General features: G+C 43.1%; 1 protein-coding gene and 1 pseudogene across 1 annotated transcript in view; one reads left to right on the top strand and one right to left on the bottom strand.

The window, feature by feature from the left end:
- LOC139383141 (pre-mRNA processing factor 8) overlaps nucleotides 1-6,210 on the bottom strand; it is a 24,681-nt gene extending 18,471 nt beyond the window's left edge. Inside the window, exons 1-12 of the mRNA XM_071127495.1 lie at nucleotides 5,910-6,210; nucleotides 5,183-5,303; nucleotides 4,800-4,968; nucleotides 4,358-4,522; nucleotides 3,937-4,155; nucleotides 3,435-3,647; nucleotides 3,183-3,308; nucleotides 2,945-3,050; nucleotides 2,356-2,546; nucleotides 1,943-2,062; nucleotides 1,570-1,759; nucleotides 1,047-1,166 (exon numbers count right to left, since the gene is read on the bottom strand). Of these exons, the coding sequence (XP_070983596.1) occupies nucleotides 1,047-1,166; nucleotides 1,570-1,759; nucleotides 1,943-2,062; nucleotides 2,356-2,546; nucleotides 2,945-3,050; nucleotides 3,183-3,308; nucleotides 3,435-3,647; nucleotides 3,937-4,155; nucleotides 4,358-4,522; nucleotides 4,800-4,968; nucleotides 5,183-5,291 (1,728 nt within the window). The 5' untranslated portion in view covers nucleotides 5,292-5,303; nucleotides 5,910-6,210. The remainder of the gene's footprint in view (nucleotides 1-1,046; nucleotides 1,167-1,569; nucleotides 1,760-1,942; nucleotides 2,063-2,355; nucleotides 2,547-2,944; nucleotides 3,051-3,182; nucleotides 3,309-3,434; nucleotides 3,648-3,936; nucleotides 4,156-4,357; nucleotides 4,523-4,799; nucleotides 4,969-5,182; nucleotides 5,304-5,909) is intronic.
- On the top strand, nucleotides 6,209-12,474 carry LOC139382592 (arsenite methyltransferase-like; annotated as a pseudogene).

Genomic DNA, 12,474 nt, shown 5'->3' with positions numbered 1-12,474 from the left:
GCAGCGATCGGTTAGCTGCTCAGATAGCAGATGTTTGAAGTTGGTGAGGGAGATAAAAGTCTCCAACTTCAGCGATTTTTGCAATTCGTTCCAGTCACAGGCAGCAGAGAACTGTAACGAAAGGCGGCCAAATGAGGTGTTGGCTTTAGGGATGATCACTGAGATACACCTGCTGGAGCATGTGCTACGGGTGGGTGTTGCCATCGTGACCAGTGAACTGAGTTAAGGCGGAGCTTTACCTAGCATGGACTTGTAGATGACCTGGAGCCAGTGGGTCTGGCGACGAATATGTAGCGAGGGCCAGCCGACTAGAGCACACAGGTCGCAGTGGTGGGTGGTATAAGGTGCTTTAGTAACAAAACGGATGGCACTGTGATAAACTGCATCCAGTTTGCTGAGTAGATTATTGGAAGCTATTTTGTAGATGACATCGCCGAAGTCGAGGATCGGTAGGATAGTCCGTTTTACTAGGGTAAGTTTGGCGGCGTGAGTGAAGGAGGCTTTGTTGCGGAATAGAAAGCCGACTCTAGATTTGATTTTGGATTGGAGATGTTTGATATGAGTCTGGAAGGAGAGTTTACAGTCTAGCCAGACACCTAGGTACTTATAGATGTCCACATATTCTAGGTCGGAACCATCCAGGGTGGTGATGCTAGTCGGGCGTGCGGGTGCAGGCAGCGAACGGTTGAATAGCATGCATTTGGTTTTACTAGCGTTTAAGAGCAGTTGGAGGCCACGGAAGGAGTGTTGTATGGCATTGAAGCTCGTTTGGAGGTTAGACAGCACAGTGTCCAAGGACGGGCCGGAAGGATACAGAATGGTGTCGTCTGCGTAGAGGTGGATCAGGGAATCGCCCGCAGCAAGAGCAACATTATTGATATATACAGAGAAAAGAGTCGGCCCGAGAATTGAACCCTGTGGCACCCCCATAGAGACTGCCAGAGGACCGGACAGCATGCCCTCCGACTTGACACACTGAACTCTGTCTGCAAAGTAGTTGGTGAACCAGGCAAGGCAGTCATGTGATTCAAATGTGTGTCACTGACCTGGAAAGCATCCACGTTGCCCAGTCTGTACTGTACGTGGCTGTCCACCACCAGCTTGCTGAGACGCAGCACCTCTCTGCACAGATGGAAGGCATTCCCGAACCTGGACTTCTTACGTTCCTGAAGGGAGAGACACCACGGGCGCATTCAGCATGGTACAACGTTGTGGAACTCGTTTAGATAGAACTGCCATGATTCTACTTGTCAAAGAGGCATGTTCGTTCTATATATCATATTTCTATCTGCAACGTTCCATGAAGTTTGCCTACTGAACGTGGCCCCGAAAACCCCTAAACTGTTAACGCAGTACAGGTCAGATAAAACATGCTTGCAATGCAGCATGACACAAGCACCCCTTGATATTGAGCTACTACAGATTAGGATTTAGTTATTTAACTTAGACAACTAAGTAAGAAGGGCCACAGGAAGCTGAGGTAAGGTGTTGTTTTTGGACCAGACTTGGGTCTACTTTGCTCGGTCTTGCATCTTTTTACATCAGCTGGCAACTAGTTTGACTGGTTACCTTTGTGGTGAGGGTCTTGACCGGCTTGAGGTTGAAGTTGTAATCCAGGTGCAGGTAGTTGAGGTTCTTGCGGTGGATGAGCAGGTTCAGCATGTTGTATCCCTGTCTGCACACCTGCAGGCCCACCTCCACCCAGTCCAGCTTAGTCGACTGGAAGAACTTGGTGGCTTTGAAGGAACGGAACAAGTACCTGTAGGGGAGGACAGAGGAGGCTGGTCAGGTTCTGTTGTACATTTTTCCCCCAAAATGGTGCTGCAAATAATACTACATTTCAGTTATTTTTCCGTATGAAACACCAACGAACAAACATTGCCGAAATTCATGGTTCGTATGGTAATTTGAGAAGAACTTGAGAATCATCATTGATGCTTACCTCTTCTTCTGGGCCTTGGGTGGTCTGTGTTTGAGAGCGTTGAGTACGTAGTACTTGAGCAGTTTCTGGTAAGACACACGCACCTTCACTGGCTGGCCGGCCGGGCAATGCTCACGATACCTGATAGGGAGGCAGTCAGGCAGACTAATTAGATTTAATTCAGTATTAATATGCCATCTTTATTAGGTTTACATTAGGTTTACAATATCAGCAGAGACAAGAGTTCACAGATATAGCAGTCATCTTCAGTCATTACAGATCTATGTAGGACAAGTTACTTAGTTTTATTGTATTAGAGAAATGTTTCCAATAACTTACCTAATTAAAAAAGGCAATAAATACTTTTATACAGCAACAACAATTCCCATACTACATCAACATGACCAAATAATGTTCTTTGAGTGTATCCTCACCAGTTCTTGATGAGTGGGATGTCGATGGCCCGCCTGGTCCTCCCAGATCGCAGATTGAAGGGGCGTGGCGCCCAGAGCAGAGCGATTCCATTGGCTGTGTTGTCTGTGTAGAGGGGCGTCTCCTTCAGGAAGGGCTCCACGTACTCTGGAAGCTCAAACTCCTCGTCATCATCTGGCAGAGGCTCCTGACTCTGTGTGAGTATGTGTGAAAGAAGTTGGGGGGGAAAGAGCGAGTGAGGGGACAGCAACAGGAGCACACACACTGCAATAGAGATATCCACTATTAGTTGACTCTCCCATTCTCAAAATAAGTGTTTGAATGCTGATGGACTAACTGCAGCACAGGTTCAGCTCAACCAGTAATCCACCATTCAATTCTCCTTCGGTCGCTACTCACTTGCATTGGTTTGCTTGCCTTTGTAGGAGGGCTAGTAGAATTTTTTTTAGAAAATTAGAAAACACTTTTGTTCCCTAGACAGAGTTAAAGGCGCTGCTGGGGCAGGGTTCATTACAATTCAAGAGAACTTTGTCCCCGAAGGGCAATTTGGATGCAGTGCATTACGTACAGTACACTAAAAACAACACATACCTTGACTGAGTGTCTGTGGGAGATGGGGTTGATCAGGGGGTCAAAGTAGAACGCTGGCAAATCAGGATCCTCAGTCTTGATGAAAACCACGTTTGGAGTGTGGTACCTACAGAAACACTAGTTAGCATTGGTGGCGTATCACCCAAATGTTTGCATATCAATAGGTTTCCATTTCAAGGAGCCTGGGAGGTTGTTCTGGGGCCTGTATGAGATTGTCAGTAGAGGGCATCTTTCTCACCAGGTGAGGTGAACGTGGTGGGGAAGGTTGTTGTACAGGTATGGGAAGGCAATCTTGTACTCCGTCCTGATTGGCTGTCTGATGATAATCTTGTTGATGTCGTTGAACTCGTTCCAGTCTTCATCTCTGAGATGGGAGAAGAGAGTTCAGGAACAGATACGTCAACAGTGTAATGCCCAAAAGCCACCACATGGTAGACAGTACTAGGCTACTACCACTAAGGGGTAACAGCCTAAAGACCCATAATCTTACTGGAGGTTGATGTCCCTAACTAGGGGTTCAAACTTGGGTCCCCCAGGGATGGCCATGTTGAGGGCCTTGGAGGTGAAGAAGGCCTTCAGGTCAAACAGGTAGAAATAGTTGTAGTCCACAAGGTCAGTCAGCAGCTGGTTGGCCAGACGGTACAGCGTGGACATCATGGGCAGGGTGAACTGCCAACGCCTGTACGTGGTCCCGTTCACATACCTGGAGTTGGAGGGAAGAAGAGGAAGGCAGGTTCATACGAGGACTAGAAGAAAATTGACACCCATTTCAGTCATGTTTTGTCTTGAAGAATACTTGACTTGTGTTTAAATATTGTGGCCTACGTTAATAGGCTTCAGGTCTTTGGTACGCTGTGATAATGTTCTGATGACCACCAGGCAATAGTATAAACCATGCTTATTTGAAAATAGAGCAAAACTCTGTGTTTAGGTGTCCTTTCTGCTTCAGGACCGTCCAGAGAGAAAACAAAACAGGTTTTGCTGTGACTCACTTGTTGGTGTCCTTAAGGGGCTGGTGCTCGTAGAGCCACTCCGCCACAGAGGAGTCCTCTTCTGCATCCAGCTCCATCTGGATGGCCTCCAGCGGCTCCACATCCAGGATGTTATCAGCGTAGTCCAGCGGAGGTTCCTCGTCATCAAAGGGAGGGAAACGCATACGCTTGAAGTGACGACGGTCCCTTTTCTCACGGCGCATCATGATCCACATGGCGCTATGGAGAGAAGAGAGAACAAGGATCATCTAGGTGGTTTGAGGCATCTATGGCTAACTCTAGTTTCTAACAATTCGTAGAGAGGACTTTATGGAAACTAGGCATGCTTCAATCCAAAAACAGACCTCAATTGTTACTTCACTTTAAAAATATACAAAAACAGAAATAAAAATAGCTTGAACAGAATATTAGCCCGCCTCACCCCCACTGGGCGATGTAGACAGGCTCTATGACCCAGGGGATCTCGTTGACAAAGGAAATGGCTCCGGTGATGTGGTATAGAACAGGCACGTCTCTGATCTGCTCCCAAGGCATGGGCATGTTCTCCAGTAGCTTCAGCACCGCGTGGGGCATGTACTTCAGGGCTCTGTGGAGAAGACCGCACAAAGAGGGAAGGGAAGTGAGGAAGAGGTGTGTGAGTGTTGGGAGATGGATGAAAAGAGGAAAGGGAGGGGGGGCATGGTTAGCAAACTACAATTGTTTTAATTATTGTGATAGGTTCATGTTTTACTGGTACGGCATACCACCACTATTTATTTTGCAGGCACACCGTACCACCACACCTGGATATCATACACAACATTTTCCAAATTCTCCTCAAAATCCCCAGAGTTCCATAGAGACACTGATAAGTTGCTTCATACCCCAGGTAGACCCTCTTGTCGTGACGGAACTTCCTGTTGGTCATGTCACCGTGGTCCCTGATGATCTTACGGACGTGCTCAGGTGGCATGTCCTCCTTCTGGGCGTCAACAAACCCAAACTTCCTCTTCTCAGAGTAGCGCTTCGCCTGCAACTGCTGCCATTTTCTGGCTGTTGTATTGTAAAAATAACAATAATGGTTGAATTATAGTTTCATGCAATGGAATTTTCTATTTCATGAATTGAATAACCACCCCATGGAAATCATTGGCAAAGAGGCAATGACATTTTATGGTTTTTGGTAGATGACAGACACGAGGCCAGTCCAGTAGCTGTACATTAGATAAAACACATTGATCAAACGTTCCCCTTGAGCTGAACCCACCTTTCTCTTGCAGTTTTTCCTCAGACATGTAATCTGGAACCTGGGTTGGGGGGTGGATACCTGGGGGCATTCCACCAGGTACCCCTCGATAAGGGAATGCAGCTGCCATTGCGGCTCACAACTAGAAATATTTATAATTTAAAATAATAATAAAAAGGGTCAAACAATAATCATGTATTATTAGTTAGGTAGTACTTCAGCAACGAACATAGTTCATGAGTGTCAATAACAAGTAATGCATCAGCTTACTGTGCTCAATTCATCATGAAATGTTTCGATTTACCAACACGTTTACAATGGCTGCTGTTTTCTGGTAAATATAAAGAAACTAAATCAACTATGAGAGTAATTGTGTCAATATTTCATAATGTTAGCTAGCAGGTGAAATCTTGAGCAGTGCAAAATCTGGAAAGCTAGCTTGGTCGCTGGCTAGCTAACTTAATTAGCGGATGTTTTATAACGTTAGCTGTAGCACGCGTACAAATTCAAGTGTGTCGTTAGCACACACAATGGGGAAAAGCACAGGTGGGCAAATGAATTGACCAATCGATGAATAAAATTCTAACCAATCATACGTGAGTTTATTTAGCTAACTGACGTTAGTTGGCTAGTCTTTATTAGTTGGGCAACAACTTTTTTTTGTGAAGGCCCAGAATGAAAGTGCTAACGTTAGTCTGCTAATGCTAACCGGATCAATTGCACAACCAGAGGACCTGGCAAAACGTACCTCCTCCACGTCCAGGGCAACTGCTTTGTATTGAAAATAACCTCGATTTGCACACGATTATAACAACATCTCTCGGTAAAGAATTATATGAACTTTTTCCTGCTTTCACGATTGTGTTGATTAGCCTTCCTCCTGCCCAAAGCACGCAGTGTAAACGACACCGCACGTTGCGCGCACTTCCCTTGAATTCACGAACGTACAGTACGCTGTTTGATGGCTTTCGAACAACACAAACAAAGAGGGCTACGCAAGAATATGCACAAACGTAGAAGACAAGCGCACTAATTCAAAGTCCCCGGATGAAGAAACGGAAGTTTCGTCAGTTGGACAGGATGTTTGGGTTTCAAAGTTCATCCTGTGTCTGCCTCTAAAAAAACATACATTTGTCAACACGTCAACACAAGTGCATGACAATGTCAATGTAGGTTTGTTATCAGATTACAACCATGTATGTAGCTACACTCATTGTTAAACGGAGCTAAAGTAAGACGTTTTATATCTTTAAGTACCAACCATGATACCGACACAGACCAGGCATGCAGCTATTCCTGTAAAACCACCATGGCTACTCCCACCTCCAGTAGTTGTTCTACTAGTGTTGGAGAGACTACAGAAAGATAGGGAGGGTGTTAATCCATCTGGATACTGTGTATCAGGATTTTGTGGCCATTTACACAGATGGTTTCAAAGATCCAAGAACAGGACGTCTTACTTTAGCTCCGTTTAACAATGAGTGTACTAGGTCAGCATTTGTAGTGCAGGAACGTATTACAGATAATCTGGCTGTATATACGGCTGAGCTGATGGCCATACTGTTGGCCTTGCAGTGGGTGGCGGAAGTCAAGCCAGACAGAGTAGTTATTTGCTGTGATTGATGTGAGGTGTTGATGAGTCAGCAGTCCTTTAGCTCATGTAGCAGACAATACCTGCTTTATGAGGTACTACAAACTCATGGCATGATTAGACAGATGGGTATACATATCAGATTCACTTGGGTCCCAGTCCATGTGGGGGTGTAGGGGAATGAGGCAGTTGATGCACTGGCTAAACAAGCACTTAGTAGTTGGGATGTTATAGTTTCAATGAGCAAGGCAGAAGCAAAAAGCCTGATATTGACAGTGATGGTGCCACGATGGCAGGAGCAGTGGAATAGAGATACTAAGGACAGGGATTTATTTCAAGTACAGAGGAAAGTCTGGGACGGGAGGACAGCATGAAGGGGCAGAAGAGAGAAGGCTATTTTTACAAGGTTAAGGGTGGGACACAACCGGTTGAATAAGACTTTAAAAGGGATAGGAAAACATCCAACAGGAAAGTGTGATTATTGCCGTGGAGCATGCATTGCTACAGTGTGGCAGTATCAGAAAGAAAAAGAGAGGATGAGAGCTAGTATGAGGGAGAAGGAGATACAGGAAATTAGTTTTAAAAGTATATTGAGTAGAACTTCATTAGTTATAGTCTCAAATATATTATATATTTTTTAAGATGAACGGGGCTGGCAGGATTTAGTTTCTCCCTTTTTCTGGCCCACACTCCAGTACAGTAGGTGGCGGTAAGGCATCATGACGCTGAATTGTGAACCGAAGATAAACCTTACCGAAGAAGAAGCCCAGGCATGCGCAAAAAGTGGCGCACCAAGTTCTCGCATCGATTTTTCTACATAGTATGCTGTCGCCACTCTCTTGCAGTAATTGTTCTACACAATTTGAAAAGAAACCAAAAGGTTTCAAAATATTACGTATTTAGCACTAACAGATGAGAGGACAGCTTAAGTACTTTTCCCGGACATTATCCCTTCACTACAGTCCGCATTTCTGTGTCCAGATTGTAACAAAACAAGTGCATGACAATGTCAAGGTAAGTTTACCCTTACTAAAAATAAGTGCCGTCAGCGAGCAGTATAACTGAAGAACGCTGTAGTATAACTGTAGTTAGAATGTAGTGTACTGCAAATACTCCGTCCAAAATAACTTTTTTTTTTATTGCCTTAGTAATTTTCAAATCAAATTGTATTGGTCACTTGTTTATCAGTTGTTATTGCAGGTGTAGCGAAATGCTTGTTTCTAGCTCCAACAGTGCAGTAATATCTAACAAGTAATACCTAACAATTTCACAACATATACCCAATGCAGACAAATCTAAGTAAAGGCATGGAATTAAGAATATATAAATATTTGGATGAGCCATGTCAGAGCGGCATAGACTAAGATACAGTCGAATAGAATACAGTATATACAGATGAGTAATGCAAAATATGTATTATTAAATAACATTATTAAAGGAGGGCAGGTAGTTTGCCCCCGGTGATGCGTTGGGCAGATCGCACCACCCTCTGGAGAGCCCTGCGGTTGTGGGCGGTGCAGTTGCCGTATCAGGCAGGGATACAGCCCAACAGGATGCTCAAAATTGTGCGTCTGTAAAAGTTTGAGCGTTTTAGGTGCCAAGTCAAATTTCTAAAGTGTAACTGCCATTAACTTATTCTGCAATTACTGCGTCAAAAATATCAATCTACAGCAGTGTCAAAACTGCAATCTTTTTTTTGTAAGGCACCACACCTGCCCAACTGAACTAGTTGAACATTTCAGTCAGTGATTGCCTAAATTCAACACACCTGGTTTTCCAGGGCGGTTAAATAAAAAACATGAAGTGCCTGCTGCACTCCATGACCAGGGTTGCCTACACCTGGGTTAGGGGGTTGGCTTGTCAGTCGCTGGACCCAGGTTCCAATTTGCAACAACATCATTTCACCTTGCCTCGGGACCAAATGGGTGAATTTATAAATTGGAAACATATCATCCCCCCGAAACAGATTTTTGTTGTTGATTTAAAAAATAAATGTAACCTTTATTTAACTAGGCAAGTCAGTTAAGAACAAATGCTTATTTACAATGACGGCCTACCCCGGCCAAACCCGGACGACGCTGGGCCAATTGTGCGACACTTTAAGGGACTGTTAGGAATTTTATGAATAAATGACTAAACAATATCCACATTTTAAATAGAACTGTAACTAAGTAAACTTATACTCTGTTTTATTATACTGTATCGGATTAACAATATGAATTCATAAGTGAGGGATTGTGGAGCCTGAAACAGGGGGTAATTACATTAAGTAAATACCATTCCAGCCAGGTTGGAGAAGATTGGAAGTGTTTTTTTTTTTAAGTAAGCAGAAAGGGTAATAAACTATGGTTGAACAACTTAGCTTTGGAATGTTCAGATAAAGCAGTGTGGGTTTTCTTAGGTTTTCCATTAGCTGGAACTGTCTGCTGAATGGTGATGGATGAAAACCTCAGAAGGTTTATCTCAAATGAACGTTTGAACTGTTGGGAGAAAGAATATTTTATGACCTGTGACGTCATATTTTGTATATAAACTGTTGTTCGTGGTTACATGGCAGCGCGCTCCAAGAATAAATACTATTATCTATTTTTGATAAGACTGGTCTCTGTCTATTTTATGCAAATAAGAATCTTACAAGTTCTCATAAAATAGACTTCAAAATAGAAAAATAAAATAGATTCAATTAATGAAAACATCTTGGAATAATGAAATTATAACCAACAGGGAATCACTGCCGGATGTGATGCAGCCTGGATTTGAACCAGGTACTGCAGTGACACCTCTTGCACTGAGATGCAGTGCCTTAGACCACTGCGCCACTCGGAAGCCCTTGATTCAGGTCTAGATTAAGCCTAGTCCTGAACTAAAAACCAAACTCAATGGGGAATCTCCAATGAAAGTGATTTTTAGTCCAAGACTAGGTTTAATATGTGTCCGGAGTCTGACCCAATATTCAGATAGTCATGGGCTTGATTTTTTATTTTTTTTAACCTTTATATATCCAGGTTAGTCTCATTGAGATAAAATGTATTTTTCATGAGACCTTTGTTATGGGTGTAAGATGGCACAGTGATGCCATCTGTTGGTAAATGTTCATTACTGCAACTCTTGTGTTTTACCGGGGTGCTTGAGATACTCGGATGTGTTGTGATGTACTGAACAAGACTGGTTACTCGCATCAATGCCTCTGTCTCGTCATTTAACATTCAAACAACCTTGTCCAACCAAGACACCAGCAGGGGGAACAATGTTTGAGACAAATATCAGACATACTGTAACTTACATGTTTGTACAGTATGCCTGAACAGTTTGTCTTTGACACATACATTTCCATTACAGAAACATATAAATGTCATAGATAAATCTATCATATGTACCACTGCATCAAGTCCTAATGACAATCACGGCAGGGGCGGCAGGGTAGCCTAGTGGTTAGAGCGTTGGACTAGTAACCGGAAGGTTGCAAGTTCAAATCTGTCGTTCTGCCCCTGAACAGGCAGTTAACCCACTGTTCCTAGGCTGTCATTTAAAATATGTTCTTAACTGACTTTCATAGTTAAATAAAAGGTATAATAAATGGGTTTTTTTTCAAATCACATTTCTTATTAACATGTGAGTCAACCAAACTTTTAAACTCCAAGGAAACAAGATCCTGGGGTTTCAAGCTGGTCTGGAGAAAAATTCCAAGATCATGGAGCTAAGTAGTTAAAACACTTTTTGCCCTTATTTTAGGAACCGTTAAAAGTAAGACCGTAACTGGTATTTATTTTCTGACCTTATTAAAGAAGAACAGAGATAAAGTGTCAGTTTTCCAAAATGGCCTTATCGATTATAGTATAGCAATGTTTAAGCCTACGTAGAGTCAACGAAGGCCAGCTGGGGACACCTAAGGACGGAACGGTTAGGGAAACACTTGTACCAAGTATTTTAATAGTGACATATATTTTGATCTCTTCCTCAGCAATAATATGGTTCTTGCCTGGAGGTCTACCTGTGATCTGCAGACCAGTGCTGCCTGCTCTCTACCCTGCAGGCCAATGCCCAAGAGTGCTATGGAGGCCCTTAATCTAGTTCACCCTGAAGTAACCAAACGGTATGAGGATGACAATGAACCAATTGATTCAGGACTGCTTCTGTTGAGAATATATCTAATATAACTAATATATCTATAAGTAGAATACCGTACATTAATTTCCAACCAATATACATGAATAAAGACTACTATTGCAGCAAATGTGAAACTGTTAGGACACACATTCCTCTTTGTTCCAGATTTACATTTGAGTTATTTAGCAGATGCTCTTATCCAGAACAACTTCATCTTAAGATAGCTAAGTGAGACAGCCACATAGCACAGTCATAGTAAGGAGCTATCAGCAAATAAAGTAGCTATCAGCAAAGTCAGAGTTAGCAAGGGGGAAAAGTCAAGTGCGAGTGTTAGTTAATGAAAGGCTATATATTCCTAAGTCATTTGTTTCTCGGTTCTTTGGCTGTGCTCTACCGGTTCCAGAGAAACTTCAGGACTGCAGAATATTGGACCTGGGCAGCGGTTCCGGCAGAGACTGCTATGCCCTCAGTATACTGGTTGGCGAGACTGGCCATGTCACAGGCATTGATATGACTGAGTAACTGGTATGTATAGCACCTAGACCTACATTGAATCACCTTAAATCTTCGGTAATCTATCAATCATTCTATTAAATTGGTGTGTGGTACTCTGCTTTGTGCTGTGGGCCTGTCTGGCTCAGTTGGTAGAGCATGGTCCTTGCAATGCCAGGATCATGGATTCAATTTACGCTGGGGTCATCAATACAAAAATGTATGCGTAAAAGTGGCCTTTTTTGTGCTCAGAGTCTAGCGTCCCGTAAATACATCCATTACCACCAGGAGAAGTTTGGCTTTTGTTGAGAATGACTATGGATATCATAGTGTAAGTTCAGGAACCATCATGTTACTTTACTATCAAACAATGAGTCCTTCTTTCTCAAATGTAATCTTATTTTATTCTGTTTCACGGTTCTGTTGGGAAGGTGAACAAAAATCCCCCTCTTATCTAATTTTTCTTCTAGGTCAAACTGTGCCATCTGTTTATGCCCTGACAAGAAAACAGTTGTACGGGAAGCCTACAAGGTCCTCAAGGTGAGTAGTCCACAACACTGCCTGTTATCATTGCATAACATGATTATTAAAAACAGTATCCCAGAGCTTAAGAAACTACAGATGGCAGTGACTGTGTCTCATGAAAAGTACTAATTCCTTTGTTCTTCCATCTCTCTCCCATGTGATATAGGAGGGTGATGAATTGTACTTCAGTGACATGTATGCCAGCAATGTTGTTCCACTTAAAAGAAGATCCAGTTATGTGGGGTAAGGGATCAAGTTTCCCCATCCTAGCATACGAAGAATGTTTGATAATCTACATTCTGCTCTTATCTTCTATATTTTTCAGATGCAGTCTCATTGGTGACGTCTCAAAGTTAATTTGCCCAGAAGTGGTTTCGTTTGACCAGAATGTGCCATGCAAATTGTACAAATGCTCTTCACACTGTTGTGTTTTGTGATAGGTGTGGGAATGAGCGGTTCCCTCTGTTGGTGATACCTCATCTCATTGGTCCAGGAGGTGGGCTTCAGCACTCCTCACCTCATCTCAGCCAGTCACATCGAGGTCCACAACTGCGAGCTCAAAAGAAAGCAGGTACATGCATCTCCATTACTGTCTTAA

The sequence above is a fragment of the Oncorhynchus clarkii genome, chromosome 24 (genome assembly GCF_045791955.1).
Source record: "Oncorhynchus clarkii lewisi isolate Uvic-CL-2024 chromosome 24, UVic_Ocla_1.0, whole genome shotgun sequence".
NCBI lineage: Eukaryota > Metazoa > Chordata > Actinopteri > Salmoniformes > Salmonidae > Oncorhynchus > Oncorhynchus clarkii.
This window is presented reverse-complemented; position numbering and strand designations above follow the sequence as displayed.